The 21596-nt window shown below is 37.2% G+C and overlaps 1 protein-coding gene and 1 pseudogene across 8 annotated transcripts in view; one reads left to right on the plus strand and one right to left on the minus strand.

The window, feature by feature from the left end:
- Positions 1-1609: 1609 nt before the first annotated feature.
- The window catches only part of TET1 (tet methylcytosine dioxygenase 1), a 133703-nt gene continuing 113716 nt past the window's right edge, over positions 1610-21596 (minus strand). For all 8 annotated transcript variants that reach the window (XM_057735363.1, XM_057735362.1, XM_057735361.1 and 5 more), the window contains 4 exons: positions 19496-19585; positions 17589-17726; positions 14462-14810; positions 1610-7266 (listed from right to left, as the gene is read on the minus strand). In XM_057735363.1, coding sequence (XP_057591346.1) covers positions 6254-7266; positions 14462-14810; positions 17589-17726; positions 19496-19585 — 1590 coding nt within the window. In that variant the 3' untranslated portion in view covers positions 1610-6253. The remainder of the gene's footprint in view (positions 7267-14461; positions 14811-17588; positions 17727-19495; positions 19586-21596) is intronic.
- Positions 11102-12342, plus strand: LOC130853457 (60S ribosomal protein L5-like; annotated as a pseudogene).

Genomic DNA, 21596 nt, shown 5'->3' on the forward strand with positions numbered 1-21596 from the left:
TATAAGAACTCTTCAGATTATTTTCAGTCCATTTTCTAAACTTTTCTCACTCAGATTATAAAATAGTTCCTATTTTTGCCAACAACCAAATTCCAAAGGGATAAACTTACATTAGAAAAGAGAAACCATCCATAAAATTGAGCTGGGCGATAAGGAGGAAAACATGCAGGAAAAAAAAAATACTGTCTATTCTATAGATCACACGCGCGAATTCAAAGTTACCAGTCAGACTATTGATAATTAGTATGATGCGTTATACAGAAATTGCAAAGCCAGAGTGCTAGGATATATAACGTCTCATACAACTTTCTGTAAAACACTCAAACATTAATAAATAAGTTGAGGGTCAAACAGTGCTGGGATAGGTAAAGAGAGCACTTGATGCTATCCTGGGGTTCCTAAAAACTGAAATTGCGTCTAACTGAGAGGGCTGAATAAAAGCTTTTAATTCTTTTGGTATTATTCCAAAAAGGATTGGTGAAATGATTTTAAAAGACAGGAAAAGACAACTTGAGCAAGATCACTGCTATTTCCTAAAATGAACCATGTATTTGTGTAGGGACGTGCAGGATGGAGACAGAACAGAGAGGGGGGAAGCAATAGAGTTTTAATTTAAAGAAAATCAGAGAAAAGGATTAAACACTATAAAAAGAATGAAAATACACTTAGTGACACTGTAGCTTCAGCTAAATGAGAAAAGAAAAATAATAACAAGCAGAGTTTCTGCTCAAAGATGACAAGTTTATACCCAGCCAAATGGCAAAGAATGAACCACTCAGAAAAAAACCCAAAGCCATTTTATTTTTGACTTGCACCAAATTACTTTCTAAAATTGTTTCTCCAAAAATGAAAATGTTTCTGACAGTTCAGATTTTTTTTCTGAGGAATGAGAGAAGAGAGAATGCCTTTCATAACAGTTGCTAGGAAAAAAATTTTTATTTTTAGGAAAACTAGGTTTATACTGTTAACCTAGGGTTTCCAAAGTTGCACTCAAACATAAATGGGTTAAATCAGCTAATATATAACATTTTTACCTTAGACTAAGTTTTGCTTTAAGGGACATCTATGGCTGAACAAACTGGAAGAAAATTTATGACCCAGGCAGGATTATGGACATAACAGTAGGGATGGGAAAGGAGAACAACCAACAAAGAAAAGGTTAATGTTAGACTTTTAAAGCTAGAAATATTAAACAATGTATATTAGCAAAAGAGAAACACATTATGGGCCCCTCACAGAAGACAGGAAAATTAGGAGTGGAAAAATAAGAAATACATTTGGATTACTTGAAGGAACAAAACACATGCCCTTTGAAGTGAACAATGGTATTTGATTGGGTGCCCAGAAGAAACAGGCATTGAAACAGTCATCCAGATCCTGGAATGCAGAGGATTAAAGTTTGTAGAGTTCACTGTGGACAAAAAGAGTGATGTCCTGCATAAAAGTCAGCTCCACCATCTCCAAAATTAACAGAGAAACTTAAGACACTATTTTATACACTAGAGAAAAACAAAGATTCCAATGATTCTCAATACATTCTAAGAAAATACACAATTCCACTTCTGATAAAGGACATACTGATTCTTTCTGAACAGTATTCCAGAGCCATGTATGGCTTTTTTTTTTTTTTTAAGGTGAGAATTGCATTTTATTCAGCAGACTTTCTGAGGACTTCAAGCCCAGGAGTCAGTCTTTCAGATAGTTCTGAGGGACTGCTCCTGGCATCATTTTCTAAATCTATTAGAAGAAAGCTTGACGTGGAGCATAACTTGATTTAGATAAATCCAGACTTCTTCAGAAATCAGGGCAATGATTCTATCACTTGGATAAGTGTGCCATACCACTGACACTGAAGTTACACAAGTTCAATACATTTATGGGCAAGTTTAGGAGCTGTGCACAACACAAAACAGTATTCTAATACACATAGACAGTCCCATCAATACAAACTATGCTGGGACTTAGTTGTGAGGCCAACTTGGCAAGAGTGTGAATAGACTATACAACTATGGCTAAGGAGTATATACAATGGAAATATACTGTCCCCAATTATTCCAACCATTCAATCTTTTCTAACTCCTTATGTATGCCAAACACTTGTTCCAGGGGAAATAAAAACCTGTACTCTCTCAGTACTTGATATTCGTTTATTGAAATAGCAAATAGGACTATTGCCACATTTTGTGAGATGAATTAACAGGACAGTTTCATAGGTAAAAGTCACCTAGATTTCCCACACAAAGCCCACAAAACTCTGCAGGCAGGGAAATCTTGATCCAATTTCACTTAAATTCTTTCCCTGAACCACTCAGGAAAAAACCCAAAGCCATTTTATTTTTGACTTGTACCAAAAATAAGGTTACTTCACAGAGATAAAATCCCCAGTGGGTGAGCAGATCACGTTTGTTTTCCTGCAGTCCTCCTAACCACAAAGTGGCCTTCATTTGACTGTTTAACTTTTAATTACAAACATAATTGCACATTGACACTAACATCTGCTGTCTAGGCCCCAGTGATTGAATTGTATGATTTCTAAGATGTCTTCCAGGGCTGTAAGAGGCCTCTATGTTACCTTATTTCACAATTCTCATCATAAATTTTTACAAAAGATCAAAATTCCCAGTTGTACTAAATCTAGACAAAAAAGATTTCCATGCATCAAGAAGTTGTGAAATAGAAGGTAGCTATGTATTAAAGGTCACATACAGCTACTGATTTACTTGGCACATTCAAAGGAAATGCTGTGCCCGTTATCGGTGGAAGTTGTCATGCAATGTCAAAAGTTTCTCCCAGATAAAAAGATATAATTTGTTTTAAGAAGACTAAACTTAAATAGATTGGGGTTATTTTCATACATGCTATTTTGAAATAAATGATAATCAGTAGGAGTCCACTGAAGCAGTGACATTAGAAAGTAGGTTAGTTCATATGAATTAAGTCAGTATCTCATTTACACAGGGGTATGCATTCAATTAAACTACGTATTGGGGTTATGTCTTAAATAAATTGCTTATGAATCTAATCTAGTTGAAATTCTATATTTAACAAATGAAATTATTTCATCCACATGCAGATTGCATAATAATGATGTGGAAGGTTATTTAAGATGCAAACATTTTGCTAACATGTGGCAAAAATTTACCTACAGCTATACATTTTCAGCTAGCCTCACTTTCCAATAAAAATATATTTCAATCAGGTTTATGACATGAAGTATTTGTACTTTGTGGATGAATTGGAAAGACGTAGGTGAGGGTGACAAGCACGAGAAAAATTTTTCATTGATGGCCTGAGAGCCATTAGAAGTGGGATTTTGAAGGGCAGCATGATGTTTTGTAGGATTCTACAAGAGGTAGGAATTATTCTCTCTCGTAGTTGGTAACTTTGTAACTAGTAAGAACAGGTTGGGCTTACTTGGGGGTCAGGTATCAATGAATCCAATTATCAGACCATAAACAAAGGCAAAAGATTGAAAAGGCAATGAGTGCTATAAAAGGGGTAAAACAAAAGCTGATAGTATAGTAAAACATAACAAAAGGGTAGAAATAATGTTAGATGACCAGTTTTCTGAGTGAAAATATCATTTCAAACAAATTTATTTCCTTGCTTCATGAGAAAGAGCATTCTAAAAACAGTATAGCCAGCATACAATCACAATGCTGTAGGACACTGAATAAGCATGACCTTTGAAAAAAAAATCACAGGGCAGAAAATGGGATGGTACACTGTGAAACTTGGGAAGTAAAGTTCAACAAGGAAGGAATCATATGTGGTTCCCACAAAGGGCTTATCGGTTGAGGCAGGCCATTCATGGTGTTACTTACAATAACAGAATGGAAATATTTTAGTTGAGATAGGGTATTTTCATGTACTTGTTTTGGTAAATTGCAACTAACTTCACAAATCCAAATATTCCCATAAGTCAACATTGGTGCTTCAAGTTTAGATTGTTAAGGAATTTATTTAAAGTTGGTGACAAACTGATTTAAATTGCTGCAGATGTATCATAACGGATTGCTTTGAAGGAAAATTGCTATTTTTGAAAAATATGTATGAGGTTATCTTTTAGGATTTTAATTCTTCAAGTTTACTATGTCATGGGTGGTGATTTAAAGGAAAACAAAAGCTAATCTTAAATTTGGCAGACATTCAGTAAGAACTGAATGGAAGAATGGATAGATGGGTGGATGGATAAAGGGTCTTATAACTTTATCCATTAAATCTGGTGAGGAAATAATTTCTAGTGGGAGCTAAGGCCTAAAGTCTAAAACAAAATACCACAAGGGTGTATTCCTGATAGTCTAATACTAGTAACATCTTATTGAAGCAGCTGAAACAATAAACAATCACTTATTTATATACTTATATGTATAAGAAACCTTAGGCTCACAAAAATATACATGTTTGAAAACGGAAATCTAAGGCACACAAAATACTAAAACAAGTCAATGAATTATTCTATTTTACATATTCAAGAAGCAGAAATCTACTTGACAAAATGATGGTCTACCAATGGACATTTTGTTATTTACAATCCCTTCATATTCCTTTAGTCAGAACTAGTCAAAAGCTTGAAACTGATACTTTGCACCATATATTATTTTAATATAAGTTACAATGAGTTTTCCTTTAGAGAGCTTGTTGGAACTGTTTGCTTTTGCACCAGAATTGTGTTAGCAGTTGTGGGCTTCCTATGGCATTTCCAAGGGAGAAGCACCAGTAGGTTTTCCATACTCCCAAGGAATCTGACACTTTGAATGTTATAGCACCTCTGCATTTTAACAGAATCAAGTATTTCACTGAAATTTCTTCTTGTTCTAAACATTTTGTTTGGGCAATCACTTTTGTTTTGCTATAAAATGAGTCAATAAAGAAATGGGAAAAAATGATGGAAGGACTAAAATAAATGGAATGCCTATTTTCCTGTTACCTGGAAAAAGATGAGTTAACATTTCCCCCAAACAACATACTTAGATAAACTACTTTGGATTAGCTCTTAATGGACAAGCCATGCTTATAACATCATTCCTACTGTTTGTTTAAGAGTGTGTGTGAGTGTGTGTGTGTGTTGGGGTGTGTGTGATAATGATGATAGGAAATTTATTTTCAAAAGATTTCAACAGGAATTTTATTCTTATTCTGGACCAGAATGACTTTTAGAATGAAAGGCAATTTGGGGTGGATAAGTTTCTTGCTACTTAATTTTTGTATTTTATCACCTCGAAACTTTAGAAGCATTTGACTCTTCAGAATCTCATCTCCTTTTGGAAACACTTTTCATGGATTATATTGAGAAAGCTGGAGTGAAAGTAATTAGGGCCATTGTTGCTCAAAAAAATCAGACCATTCTTATTTAGCTCCAAAGAAAAGTTAATCAATATTGGTGATATGCTTCTTAATTCCAATTTTAGAGAGAATGAACAATTTTTGTACGATCTAACTATTTTATATAAGTAGCTAATCTTTGAATGAGAAAGGACACATTAAAAAAACACAAACCATATACATGATTAGAATACATATTGCAGTTAACAAGATGGAACTCTACACAGCAAGAATAAATGATTTCTCTTGTATGCAAATATGCACAAACAATAGACAATAGGATTCTTATACTATACTATTTCAAGTTACTTTTAAAAATAGAAAGTGCTTTTAAAATATATATTTACAATTTATGAACAGCCTCCAACCATTACTAACAACAATGAATTATTTTACACAGGAGAGAGATTTTAAGAGAAAAAACATTTCATTGGTTTATTTCAAAGGAATATGCCGATTTTCTAGCAATGATTGGAAGATGTTAGAACAATGGCACCATGAAATAATAATTCAGCTTATTTTTGTGTCGATGTGGTTAAGCACCAGGAGCTGTGTAGAGTTAACACTGTGTGTCTTAATTTTACATCATAGCACATGAACCTGTTAAAATCCTCTAAAAATGACTCGTTTCATAGTAAACAATTTAAAGCACCAAACTGAGTGATTCTATCAAGGTTAACACCTAACCAAAACATTTCTTTATGTATTTAAAACTATAAAACTTTTGTTTTTGCTTAAAATGTGCACCTTCTACCAATTGTCAAAATGTAGTCACAGTTAAGAAATACCCACCCCAATTTTTTTTTTTTACCTCAGCCTTCAAATGGGTGAGATGAAGATATAGTAAACGACAACATGACTTTCTTTTAAGAGCACCTTGAAAAAATACACTGCACTCTCAAAGGCATTAAGAAGGGGAGAAAAGCCTTCAGACCCAATGGTTATAGGGCCCTGCAACATGTGTGAGAGCATAAGGGGACACGGTGACAACATTGTCATGGGTTAATGTTAACGCTTTGTGAGAAGGAATCTGGCTAAATTCATTAACTTCAGTGGACAGTTCAGGACCCTCGTTAGCTGCCTGGTCTTTCTGCTCGGAGGCTTTAGTTTTCTTATTCTTCGCTTCTTTTGCCTCGAACTTAATCTTGTTTAGTTCGAAACCATGTTGGGGCTTATTCAGGTTTTTGTGCTGGTAGAAGACAAGAGAGAGGCGTGTAGGGTGATTCCGGTTGGGGTGTTCGACAGGCGTCGTGGCATGAAGCTCTCGCCGGGCGCACTCAATCAGAACGGAGCCATGGGCGGGCGCTATGGCCACCCCACCAACATTGGCATCCAGGAAGATGTGCTCACTGTCTGACCAATACTCAACAATGTGGGGCAGTTTCTCCTCAGCAGGTGACAGGGGGTCATCCGATAGGGGGTCATCTGATGGAGGCTCATCTGCTTCAGAATGCTGCTCATCTTCTTCCACCAGAGAGGAAGCAAGTTCATGGGGAGAAGTGATGAATGGGGGCTGCTGGTTTGGCTGATTAGAAGTTAGCTGCTCAGATGGACCAGTGGGAGGCTCAGAATAACCCAGGGAATCTGTCACGGGAGTAGACAAGGTGGGAAGAGGAACCATTTCACCAGGCTGTGCAATTTCAGCGCATTCCCCAGCAGCTACATTAGCACCACTGTGTCTTGCAGAAGGCATTGTGCAGTGGGGATTGCTACCTCTTTCCGAAAACCCGTACAAAACTGATGCATCATTCTTCAAAGGAGCTGCTGTGACTGAAGCAGTCTTAGGCAACCAGGAGAAGCCTGGAGCTAAGTTTGCCTCTTTCACTGGGTGAGGAATGGATGGGGTCGTTGAGTAGGTTTTAGTGTTGTCCGAACCTCTGAAGACAAGATGAGGTTCAGGTTCACTTTTTATTTCAGGTGGCATGGTCTCTGTTTTATTCCCTAAATAGAGAAAAGGAAACCAAATGTAAACATAAATACAAACTACTTTTGATAGTTGTTGTCTTTAAACAATACTTTTAAAGAGAAGTACAAAGAATAATAGAAAAAAACACTGATGATGGCAATGTTGGCCAGTTTTGTTCTAATTACTTTAAGCCTGACATACGCACACATTAAAAATTATAGGTAGTTTGGATATGCTTTTTCACCCAATATTTTTTTCTTAAAGAATTATTTACTTTGGAAATAATCATAATAAGTTCACAAGTTTAGCCAGAAAGATGTCCATTGTCTAAAATGCTAAGATATTGGAAGTGGCCTAATTGGCTATGAAGTAAATATCAAAACCATACATCAAAATATGGTGTAGGTGATAACACAGTGACAAAAAGAGCAATATTTCACTACCCAAAGAGCTGTTTAGATACATTTTACACATTGCATGAGCTCATTTTTGAAAATGTTACAGTGGGTAACAGTTTATAAAGATTTCTGGGTAATGAAAGCATCATAACTGGCAAAGTTAATTATTAGGCAAAGGAAAGTCACATAAGTAAGTTATTCATACCCTTCAAAACAAGTGCATTTAGGGACTTCCCTGGTGGCACAGTGGTTAAGAATCTGCCTGCCAATGCAGAGGACACAGGTTCAAGCCCTGGTCTGAGAAGATCCCACATGCCTCGGAGCAACTAAGCCCGTGTGCCACAATTACTGAGCCTGTGCTCTAGGGTCCACTCGCCACAACTACTGAGCCCACACGACACAACTACTGAAGCCCGTGTGCCTAGAGCCCAGGCTCCACAAGAGAAGCCATGGCAATGAGAAGCCAGCACACCGCAAGGAAGAGTAGCACCCGCTCACCACAACTAGAGAAAGCCCGCACAGCAACGAAGACCCAATGCAGCCAATAAATAAATAACTTTATTTTAAAAAATAACAACAACAACAAAAACAAGTGCAGTTAAACTTCGTTTCTTTCTCACAAAGTAGGTAGATCATTATTATGACATTGGACAAAAGGTGGGCCATTTGCTCTGACATATCCACACAAAACTCACATCAAATGGAAACATTTTTCTTGAGGACATTCTCCCTGTTCTGAAGTTCTAATAAAATGTTTGAAAGGCAAAAGCAGTAGGTTTCAAGGACCAAGAAACAGCAAAATTAAAGTGATCTTGTTTTAAAATAATTAACAATAATATAGTAAACACTGATCTAATTCAGAAGATCTGCAATTTTCCCTCAGATGGTACAACCTGGAGACATAATAATTCCCATGTCTAAAGAGAACTTACACACAGGACCCAAGGAGTGGTATATCAAGAAATCTATGCTACTATCTGTGGCTGCATCTACTATTATTGTTAAGTTGTTAACAAAGTACAAGCCATAGGAAGAAAAGATTTAAAACATGATGAGTCTTACTGAATGGAAAAACCTGTAAAAAAGCTTTCATGGGTAATATTACAAAAGGATAAGAAGTTATAGGCCAAATATTGTGCATGTGGCTACCAACAGATTATATATTATACAAAAAAAAGAGAATAGCATGTAAAGATGCTATTGGGGAATGACACAAAGATGAAAATGTTATGACTGCTGTTAACAAGCAGCATGGAACAAGGTATGTGAATCTTTAAAAACTAAATTAAATATCTGTAAAGTGGAACTACAACAAAAACAAATGATAATTCTCCCTTGCCTTGCCTCTTTACTATCTCTGTTAATCTGTCTCACCATTATACAAATGTCTGCACTGTCAGTTCTCTCATCTTAAACAAATAAACAACTTCTCTTAAAAATATAAAAATCAAAGAAGTTAAAGAATACCCTGTAATTCTTAGTTTGAATGTCAGTTTAAATTCATAGTGTTTTTTACTTTTAAGGCTCCTTGGAGGAATGGCTGATTTTAGATATGGGGCAGGATTACGTAAGAGGAGCCTGGAACATCTTGTCAGAACAGAAACTAAGGAAATTATCAAAGACAATCAGGGTCATGACAAAAGAATCAGAAGCCAGCCTGAAGAGTTTCTACTGATCAAAGATGGGAATTTGAATGAAAGCATATGAATTTGAAGATTTTTAAAGCATTTTCAAATATAGTTGGAAAAAATATGCATTGAAATATAAACTATGTTAAAAAAAAAAAAAGGAGTTCAAAATGATATTAAATTAAAAAAAAAAGTCATACTGGAAGATGCTTGGGAACTAACCTGTATTGTTAAAACTGGAGAATAAAGGTAAATAGCTAAGCATTTACTCTGATTTCCTTAAACGATCCATACAGAATTAACAAGTTATTATGAGGAGAATTTCTTTTTAAAAGAAGATTTTAAAAATTGGAAAAGAATGACAAACTCCTAATGAAATAAAGAATATGTAATATGACAATAAGGGTTTCTAAAGCCATTAGATAAAAAGCTGTTAAGGAACATTATAATCAGTGAATTAGGTTGACAACACCTGACCTAGTCTTTTTTTTTTTTGGGGGGGGGGGTGGGGCTGGCATGTGGGATCTTAATTCCCCCACCAGGGACTGAAGCTGTGCCACTGTGGTGGAAGCAATGAGTCCTAACCACTGGACTTCCAGGGAAGTCCCCTGACCTAGTCTTAACATCACAAAAAGACACACCAAACATGTGAAGATGTGAAGAAATAGGATTATATAAATCACACATATTGTTCTGGCCATAGTAATATTTTTTAAAATTGAAGCTGAATTTGCTTCTACGGACAATGGTTTCTGCTATAATGAAAAAGGAAAAAAACAGGAAAAGCAGGCTTTAAATTAAAAAAAAAAAAAAAAGAAGCATAGGAGGTAATGTGTGACCTTGTTTGGATACTGATTTAAACAAGCTAAATGGCCTTTTTCTGGTAAGTGGCCTGAGGTAACCTCTAAAAATGGTTCACTATTCACTTACCCAGAAAACCCCACAAAATTATGCAACTCAAGAGGTTCAAACACTCGTGTTCACTTTAAGAACACTAATGAAACTGCCCAGACATTAAGGGTATGCATATCCAAAAAGCCACCAAGTATCTGAAGGATGTCACTTTAAAGAAGCAATGTGTGCCATTCCATCATTACAACAGTGGAGTTGGTAGGTGAGCCCAGGCCAAACAGTGGGGCTGGACGCAGGGTCAGTGGCCCAAAAAAGAGTGCTGAATTTTTACTGCACATGCTCAAAAATGCAGAGAGTAATGCTGAACTTATGGGCTTAGATGTAGATTCTCTGGTCATTGAGCACATTCAGGTGAACAAAGCCCCCAAGATGTGGCGAAGGACTTACAGAGCTCATGGTTGGATCAACCCAAACAGGAGCTCTCCCTGCCACACTGAGAGATCCTTACTGAAAAAGAACAGATTGTTCCTAAACCAGAAGAAGAGGGTGCATGGAAGAAAAAGATATCCCAGAAGAAACTGAAGAAACAAAAACTTATGGCCCAGGAATAAATGCCACAAAAAATAAATGCAAATGTAGAAGAGGAGGAGGGGGGGAGGGGGAGGAGTAGAAGAAGAAGAAGACGAGGACGATGAAGAAGAAGAAGACGAAGACGAAGAAGACGAAGACAAAGACGAAGAAGAAGAAACCCCAAATGTAAAAAACAAAAAATCAATTAGGAGACAAGTGGAGCAATTTGAACACTGATTGGTATTAAGGCATTATTTGATTTTGTTTGTTTTAGGTATCATGCTTATAAAGATTCCTTATCTTTTAGTGACACATAAAAGATGATTCAGGGACTTCCCTGGTAGCACAGTGGTTAAGAATCCGCCAGCCAGCTTTTTCTCCCCAGGAGCCGTGCTGGTTCTGCAGCTCAGTGGCAGTTAAATCCTCTGTTCAACAGGATGGGTTTTGTTAAAGTTGTCAAGAATAAGGCCAACTTGGGGCTTCCTAGGTGGCGCAGTGGTTAAGAATCCGCCTGCCAATGCAGGGGATACGGGTTCAATCCCTGCTCCAGGAAGATCCCACATGCCACAAAGCAACTAAGCCCGTGCGCCACAATTATTGAGCCCTCGTGCTGCAACTACTGAAGCCCAAGTGCCTAGAGCCCATGCTCCACAACAAGAGAAGCCACGGCAATGAGGAGCCCACCCACCACAACGAAGAGTAGTCCCCGTTCACTGCAACTAGAGATAGCCCCTGTGCAGCAACGAAGACCCAACATAGCCAATAAATAAATAAATAAATTTATATTAAAAAAAAGAATAAGGCCTACTTCAAGAGATACCAAGTGAAATTTAGAAGACAGTGAGAGGGCAAAACTGACTATTATGCTTGGAAATGATTGGTAATCCAAGATAAAAAAAAGTACAACACATCCAAATACAGAATGATAGTTCAGGTAACCAACAGAGACATCATTTGTCAGATTGCTTGTGCCCGCATAGAAGGAGATATGATAGTTCATGCAGCTGATGCTCACGAAATCTCAAAGTATGGTGTGAAGGTTGGCCTGACAAACTCTGCTGCAGTGTATTGCACTGGCCTGCTGCTGGCCCACAGACTTCTTCATAGGTTTGGTATGGACACAATTTATGAAGGCCAAGTCGAGGTGACTGGAGATGAATACAATGTGGAAAGCACTGATGGTCAACCTGGTGCCTTCACCTGTTACTTGGATGCAGGGCTTGCCAGGACTACTACTGGGGATAAAGTTTTTGGGGCCCTGAAGGGAGCTGTCGATGGAGGCTTGTCTATCCCTCACAGTTCCAAACGGTTCCCTGGTTAAGATTCAGAAAGCAAAGAATTCAATGCTGAGGTTCACTGAAAGCACATCATGGGGCAGAACGCTGCAGATTATATGTGTTACCTGATTGAAGAAGATGTAGATGCTTACAAAACACAATCCTCTCAATACATAAAGAACAATGTAACTCCAGACATGGAGGAGATGTACAAGAAAGCTCATGCCACACTACAAGAGAATCCGGTATATGACAAGAAGCCTAAGAAAGAAGTTAAAAAGAAGAGATGGAACTGTCCCAAAATGTCACTTGCGCAGAAGAAAGATCAGGTAGCTCAGAAGAAGGCAAGCTTCCTTGGAGCTCAGGAACAGGCTCCTGAGAGTTAATAAACCAAACCATAATTTCTATGAAGATTTTTCAGATAAAGAAAATAATAAACTTATTGACTAAGTAGCCAAAAAAAAAAAGAATCTGCCAGCCATTGTAGGGGACATGGGTCTGATCCCTGGTCCAGGAAGATCCCACATGCAGCAGAGTAACTAAGACCATGTGCCACCACTACTGAAGCCCATGCTCCACAGCAAGAGAAACCACTGCATTGAGAAGCCCATGTACCACAGCAAAGAGTAGCTCCTGCTCACCACAACTAGAGAAAGCCCACATGCAGCAATGAAGACCCAATGCAGCCAATAAATAAATAAATAAATAAATTAATTAATTAAAAAAAGAGAGATGATTCAATGGTTAAGATATGACTTCTGTAATTTGTTACAAACACACACAAAATGCGCAAGTCATACCTTCTTATTTTCGTACCCATGCAGCCGGGGTAATGGTATAGATGACATAAGATGGCTATGTACTGAAAAAATTTTAAACTAGGAGCCTATGAGGGAAGTGGAATTCATTATGTCATTCACACACTTTGTATATTTTTAAAAATTTCCATTTAAGGAAAAGAACCTCAACTCTATAACCTTCACTCCATTCAACTGACGCCCTTTATAGCCAACCACAAGCTTGTCTTCCATTTCTTTCCCTTTTCTCTAGAAACCTACTTCCTTCATTTTTACAACTGCTCTATGGACTCTGCCCTAGCAATTGACACAGGAACAGCATTTGACAGGGTTGATACCTACTTCCTTCCTTTTTACCACTGCTCTATGGACTCTGCTCTTGCAATTGACACAGGAGCAGCATTTGACAGGGTTGATCACTCCTCTCCACGTCTACTCTGTGGTTTCACGCCTACCTCACCACACTTTCCCACTCTTTGGTCTCTCTTGCTGGTTCATCCACATCTCTGAAACCTCTACAAATTGAAAATTTCCAGGATTTGTCCTCAGTCAAATTTCTTTTTCACCTCCTTCTCTGATTTCATTTTCACTCTCAAGGCTTCAAATGCTATCTCTATGCAGTTGACCTCCTAAATTTTACCTCCAGTCTGAACCTCTTCTTTTTATTACACTCTTATTCAACTGTCAACCTTGAATGTCTGACAGGTGTCTCAAACTTTTACCACGTCCAAAGTGAGCTTCTAATTTCCCTCTACATCTTCTCTCCCCATTCCTCATGATGGTTGTTGGTTTCACCACCCTTTCAGCTTCTTCAGGCCAGTAACATCAGGGTAAAAGCTTGACACTTTTTTGGCCCACCCTCCAGACTTACATCTATCAGCTATTCAGTTGACTCTACCTTAAAAACATCTCGAATAAGACATTGCTCGTCCTCCTCATTTGCCACTCTGGTCCAAGCTCCATCATCTCTTTCCTGAGTTGTTAGGCTAGCCTGTCTATGATCACCCTACTATTCTATTCTCTGCCCCGCTTAACTGTAGTTTCAATCCAGTAACTGGGATGTTAGGTTTGAGTCAGATCATAGCCCTTCTCTATTCTGAAATCTCCAGTAACCTTCCTCTCCCTCAAATATAGGCCAAAGTCTTGACAGCAATCTACAAAGCCCAAGATGAATTGCTCGGATGCCCCTCTTACCTTTCTGATCTCATATCCTACTATTCTCCCCATTTCATACTCTGCTCCAACCATACTGGCCTCTTTGCTTACATCAAGTATTGAAGGTAAATTCCTGTCTCCTGAGCTTTGCACTTGCCACTTCTGCTACCTGGTATGCTCTTCCTCCAAATAAAAACATTGCTGATCCTCATTTCCTTTAGGACTTTACTCAAATGCCTCATTCTCAGTGAATCCTTTTTCAACAACCCTATTCAAATGGAATTCTTTCATAGCACTCTGCCCCTTTCCAATACCTAGAACAGTTCAAAAAAGTACTCAGTAATATCTGTTAAATGGACTACTTAAATTGATGCTAAAGCTGAAAAAGAAAAAAAAAAGCTGATGAAGTAAGACTTCAAACAAGTGATGTCATTTTATGTATGCTGAGAAGGGGTATTGCTTCAAAATAGCTGAGGAACAAACAATAAGAACATGTTTTGGTTTTGCTTTAAAAAAAAAAAACAAGAAAATTTGCAGGCTCCATAAGCCTTACCTAAAAGTGGCAGCGATGAAACCTTACTGTTGTTTGTCATCAAGTTATTCTTCCGCTTGATTCGAGGAATAAATTTCTTTTCCACAGCCCTTATCTTATGTGCGAGAACCTCTGTCATCATTGCTGCTCTCTTCTTCCCAGAACGAGGAACTGGCTGAGTAAATCGTGTTCTTTTCCTGCGGCGGGGTGTGAGGACCATGATGGCCCCAGATTTGATCTTGGCTTCCATTCCTTCCCTTGAGCCAAACTCATCTGTGTCTGAAAGTTTATAAAGAGGAAGCACATGCAGCTGCTCATCTTGAGGAATAACACCAAATGAGCGGTTATCTTCTCGTGTTAAAGTGCAGACCTGATAGGAAGAAAACATGAAATAGGAACTAGAGATCCTGCACATTCACCATAGTTCTTCCTGCCTTCTTATTGTTGCCATTGTGAAAGGGAACTATTTTCAATTGGTTACTGCTGGTATATTCATTCATTCTGGAAAAATATTTTATATATCAATCCACTCGATGCTATTCAATTCGAGTAACTTATCAATTGTTTATAAGCAGACTAGTATAATGAGTTGATTTTGTAAGTACATATTATGCATGTTTATGTATTTTCTAATAGTTTAAATAGTCAGCCTTCTTTGTTACATTCCATCTTATTTCATTACCTATGTTAAGAAATAGTTACTGAATCGTTCACTATCTTCATGTTACATGTTAACTAATAAAAGGATATTCCTTTAGCTTATAAATCACACTATTTCTTAATATTTAAATAATGTCACATTCCTTTGGTAGAGATGACTAAATTATGATGAATTTTCTAATTTGCTGTGTTTTCCTCTATGATTTTTTTCACTTCTGCTTGTAAGTGGAATTTGTCTATACATATTTTACCTTTCCCTCCTTGTCAAGGTGATTTTTTTCCTCATTAAATAAACTGACAGATATTAATAAAGCAAAAGAAGCACAAGAGGGACTTCCCTGGTGGCGCAGTGGTTAAAATCTGTCTGCCAATGCAGGGGACACGGGTTCGATCCCTGGTCCAGGAAGATCCCACGGAGCAACTAAGCCTGTGCACCACTACTGAGCCTGCGCTCTAGAGCCCGCATGCCACAACTACTGAAGCCCACGTGCCTAGAGCCCGTGTGCTGCAACAACAGAAGCTACCGCAGTGAGAAGCCCGTGCACCACAACGAAGAGTAGCCCCAGCTCGCCACAACTAGAGAAAGCCCGCATGCAGCAGCAAAGACCTAATGCAGCCAAAATAAATAAACAAATAAATTTTTTAAAAAAAAAGAAGCAAAAAAGATTTCTCTTTCTAGCAGGACTTATACACCAATATTTTAAAGAAATTAACTAAAATATTTTATCTTGATAAATCTTTTCTTTCTGCTCTGTTTTGCTTCTACTCTAGTTAGAAATATAACAGTAAGTCTTTCTTTCTCTTGGATGTGAAATAGGAATTCTTAAGAAAATTTTGTCTTGAATATGACCAATCTCAGCCCTTCTCCTTACTTTAAAAGTTATTTGTATTCATTGCAGAGAAATGAAAATACAGGAAAATGTAGAAATTCCTGACTTTGACACTTAATGTTAATATTCCTCATAAACTAATATTTTAATCGTAATTTTCAATTGTCATTAAAGACCCATCAAAATATACCCAATGACTTCATTATTTTTTCATTAAAAACATTTCTCCTATAGAAAAGATCTCTTTCTAAGACAGCACAGGTGTTATAAGACTGAGAGTTACCAGATTTGATTTCTCAAATTTGATGGGACTTGATGGATACAGATGATAAAGTAAAGCTTTTGAAAGTCACACTACTGTCTCAGTATCTAGTCACATTTAGCAGCAAGGCTTGAAACATCGAACTCTTTTGGGTGTGATCTGTTAATAATTTTAAAATAATCATCTTAAAAATTAGAATATTTCACCCATAACTGTTTACTTCAATCAATTTATTTGGTCACAGGGAGACTCATAAGGGGACGAGGACTAGATAGGAGCACAATTACAAAGACCAGAGAAACAGACAGGGTGGAAGGAGAGTTGGCAGTAGAATTTCAGGAGTTCAGGTTTTTTCAGAGATGGGGAAATTTGGTGTCATGCCAAGTTCTAGGTATGAGCCTCACTGCATGAGTAACGAGCAGTGCGAAGAACAAGCACTGAACACGTGAGAAGAGAAGAGGAACTAAAATTTAGTTTGACTCTGAACCTAATTCAACCCTATCGCTAATATTCTCTAATGAAGGAACTCACATAAAATGTACTAGCCAAAGATGATGTTGAATCACTCTTTGGCTAAGATTCATCTGGATGAATTTATAACATTTCAACATTTGTAAATGACACTGGTTTCAGAGACCACAGTCAACATCAGTGAAAAGGTGTGAGGCAAAAAGTTATTTTGGCTCCTTAACGCCTTACTGATAGACCACACTAACCAAATAAGGAAGTATGCTCCTTTCAATGGAGCATACTGTGCACTTCCAGGAGGCCAAACTGGTATCATGCAGAAACAGAGGCAATTACGCTCTATTAATCTGTTTTATTGAGTAAGAAGATAACTACTTGAAGCAAACTCACTTCCCTTATAAAAGGACTATTGCGTGATTTTTCCTGAGGTCTTCTCCTTAATTTAAGTATATCTTGATTGACTTCATGCTATGGGCATGTGATTCTATTCACGGCTAAAAACATAGTATGCACATATACGTGCAAATATTTCTTCTAAATGTTTCTACATACTAGCATTAGAACCAATATTAGTAAAAGGATGGCAAATTTAGCACAGTTCCCTCACAAAATCCCTGAAGTACAGGTGTCAAAAAAGAAACATTAAGTTGCTTAAATTCCTACCTAGAAGTTTGACAGCACAGAATGGTTGCCTTGAATAATCATGTAGTCCTACATCCCAAATAAACCTACCACAATTAAATATATAATTCAAGACTTTCAACAAAATATTTCAGGCTGGTTCTGTAACTTTTTTGGAGCACTATCAATATATATACTATGTGGAACAGACACACAATAGGATTTATCGTAATAATCATCTTTAAGGACCTCGGCCTGAGCATATAGTGATGGAGCCTTTAGAATCAAAAACCACCCAGGTACATACCACCGTGCTCCCATTATTCATGTTGTGAATGTCCCTGTGGGGGTGGGCACAGAAGTCTAGGCAAGCAGTGACCCCAGAGAAAGGACGACCTTCTTTCTTGCCAAGCCGACATTCTTGGGCAACATGTTCAAGTGCCACCTGAAAAATAATGTATGACCCACAGTTTTAAGCAATAGGAAGAACCACCTTCAATAAAGAATAAAATTCACTTTCTGACAAAGTTTACAACTTAATTACACTTTATAATTTCAGAGATTTCTGACACTACAGTATATATTATTTTAGTGATTGTCTACTTTAGTAATATTCAGGGTAAAGAATTTGAGACTACATGGATTAAAATGACAATCACTGAAGGCAAGGTAAGGGCATTAATACCTGCTGATGGTGGATAAACAAGAACAGTAGCCTCAAATATTTCATTAGGAAGAAAGACTAATACAGCGCTTTGATCGTGTATCCAGTTTTCAATGTCTATAAAAAGTAGATGTACATATACATTCATGAACCAGTACAGAAAGTAAATTCATAACTTTTAAAAAAGTACATATATATGTAGATGTACATATATATTCATGAACCAGTATAGAAAGTAAATTCTTAACTTTTAGAAATGAAAGTTTGGAATTTAACAGAGAGCTTGTTACTCGTGATAATACACATAAGTATTTTAATTTTTATTAAATATTTTGAAAATATGGACCTCTGGTTATGTTTTTGGTTTCTTTGCTGTTGTTGTTTTCTTTCTTTTTTTTTTGGCTGCACCACTCTGATTGCAGGATCTTAGTTCACCGACCAAGGATTGAACCCAGGCCTTTGGCAATGAAAATGCAGAGCCCTAACCACTGGACCGCCAAGGAACTCCCTGGTTATGTTTAAAATTAGGTATTTTACACACTTATTTTCTACTTTGTCTGATGTATGATTTACAATTATCTTCTCCCAATCTGTGGTTGTCTTTTTATTTTCTTAAAAAAAAAATGTAGGGACTTCCCTGGTGGTGCAGTGGTTAGGAATCCTCCTGCCAATGCAGGGGACATGGGTTTGATCCCTACTCCAGGAAGATCCCACATGCAACTAGGCCTGTGTGCCACAACTGCTGAGCCTGTGCTCTAGAGACTGTGAGCCACAACTATTGAGCCCATGTGCCACGGCTGCTGAAGCCCATGTGCCTAGAGCCTGTGCTTTATACCAAGAGAAGCCACCTCAATGAGGAGCCCGCACACCACAATGAAGAGTAGCCCCTGCTTGCCACAACTGGAGAAAAGCCCGTGTGCAGCAACAAAGACCCAACCCAGCCAATAAATAAATAAATTAATTATTAAAAAAAAAAAATGTATTCCCCACCTCAGTTTTATTGAGATACTACTGACATACAACATATGTAAGATTAAGGTGTACAATGTGATGATTAGATACATGTGTGTATTACAAAATGATTTATACAATATGGTTAGTTAACATTGCAATCCGTTCACATAATTACAATTATTTGGTGTGTATAAGCAACATTTAAGATGTCTTTAAAACTTTTAATACATAATACAGTATTGTTAATTATAGCCACCACGCTGTGCACCAGATCCCCAGGTCTTATTTATCTTACAGCTGGAAGTTTGTATCCCTTGACCAACATCTCCCCACCCCTCCCACTTCCCAATTACTTGCTTGATGATGCATTCCCACTTTTATAAGTTTTATTTCTAGAAACAATCATAATTTTGGCACTATGGAGATTTAATTGCCATAATAGACTTTTTAAAAAACACGAGATAATTTTTAAAGCTGTCCAATAAAGTAGATCTACATTAAGTTCAAATCTGAAAAAATGTTCTATTAACACTGACACTGTTTAGATATAAATTTCAACCATGTTTAAGAGCGCCATATAAGGTCCCAAAACATACCTGGTTTTGGTAAGCAACCGGAGCATACTGCTTATAAATTGGAGCTAATTCTGTAGCCAAACTCTGTAAATTATCTTCAAGGTTTTTTTCCTATAGGAAAAGACAGTCCATAAAAGTTGTTTCATAGTAACATGAGTGATGATTTTATTGTGTAACGTATGAAAATGAGTTATACATCACTGCTGATGTGGGCTTAATGCACAGTTCATACTCACCGTGATAAAAGAGCTACCGCAGAATATGACATGGATTGTTTTCATAAAATCTGAACTATTGGTCATTGTCATGCTTGAATTTAGTCTTTGGAAATTAAAAGTCTATGTTATCAGTTAATGAGAAATCTAATTGCTGTTAGTGGTAAGCTGCAAAACTGCTCATGTTGTTAAAAACAAGAACCATATTTTATATGTATTCAACCTTCCTGCTAACAAGTGGAAACTTGGAAGAAGTGAAACAAGGTTCTATAACAGAGACAGGAGAGCAACACTCTCACAAGGCGCATAATGTTTATCAGATCCCGTGTTAAGAGCGTCAAATGTAATAGATAGGCAACGGGCTGTCTAAACCCTGTGTTTTCTTTTCCACACAGTAATGGCTACAAATTGAGGAAGATTTAATAGAACTGTGGAAAAGCCTTAACACCATATCAAGATTCTGGATTCGAATGACAGTAGAAACATGTAAGATTTTTTTCAAAGGAAAACTGTCATGACAAGAATAATAAAAATGTCACTGATGACAGTATGAGGGACTAAGGAGAGAAAGGAGCCTTTGGCAACAATAGTTGGAAAACCACTGTGATAGTTTTTCAGAGATGATTATATCCTAAATCAAGTCAGAGACTTGATAAATGATCAGTCACATCTAAGGAAGACAAGTGATGGAGAACTGACAACAAAGATGAATGAAGCATGTAAGGAGGTTTGAAGGCTTCTGCCTCATTTGAGATTTGGTGGATGCCTACAACTCAGGAAGGAAACCTTCGTGTGGGTCAGTTCACCTCTGGTATACAGCAGACTATTATAAACACCAAAGCCACACAGCGATGTAGACACAGGAAGTTAATTCTCGAGTGCTTTTTTACAAGCCTCGGTCAGCAACTGCAAAGCATCTGTGATAATCCTTTTGGTTTCCTACTCATTTATGTTGGTGTTTTCACTGAAAAGGAAATTCATGTATATTGGGTCTATATCTAGATTGCTCTGTTCCATTCATCTATCTACATATTTGTTACTCAATGTTTAATAAATATAGTCAGGGAAGTCAGACCCCTACTTTAAAAACACTTTCTAGCTATACTCACATATTAATTATAAATTTGTGGAAAACTTCAGACTTATTATTTAAATGCCTGTTAAAAAGACTTTATTATATTTTCTAACACTTGAAATACTGGGTGGGGTAATTGTGTTTTACTGCTAATAGAATATTATGAATCATTCAGTGTCACAAGACAGATTTGGCAATTTGTCATCTTATGGAATATCTCATTTATTATGTGGAAATGAAATAAAGTAGGCAAATAGAAACTAATTAAATAAAACTTAAATAGATGGCTATTAGTATCATTTTTTTGAATGTAGTTTCTTTATTCATGTGGTAAAAATCCTGACTTTCTAATGGTTTCATTAGAATGAATGAGTGCATCAGATAGAGATTTCTTATCAGATCTTTACTAAGTGGCTCACACCTACATCCCCATACCCTTCTCACCCTATACCTCATCTCTAGTATCATCATCTCCACATCAATGCCCACAATTACCATCTGGACCAAAGGTCACCCCTTGAGCGTCAGGTTCTTATTAATGACCTGACAGCCTCACTTGGATTTCTCTTAGGAATCTCCAAGCCAATGCATTCAAACTGACTCCATAATCTGCCTTCTATAAACCTGGTCCTGTTTCAGCATACCCTATGTCAAGGAATAACAACTAATTTAAAAAATCTTTCCAGAACAACAACTGCTCATCATTTCTTCTGTCACAACCGTATTCTAAGTCACTACCATCCCTTCCCTGGACTGTTCTCATAGCTAGCCCATCTTGCTAAACCAACTTCTGGCCAACTCCAATCCACAGAGAAGCCAGAGAGATCCCTTT

The sequence above is a fragment of the Hippopotamus amphibius genome, chromosome 5 (assembly GCF_030028045.1).
Source record: "Hippopotamus amphibius kiboko isolate mHipAmp2 chromosome 5, mHipAmp2.hap2, whole genome shotgun sequence".
Taxonomy (NCBI): domain Eukaryota; kingdom Metazoa; phylum Chordata; class Mammalia; order Artiodactyla; family Hippopotamidae; genus Hippopotamus; species Hippopotamus amphibius.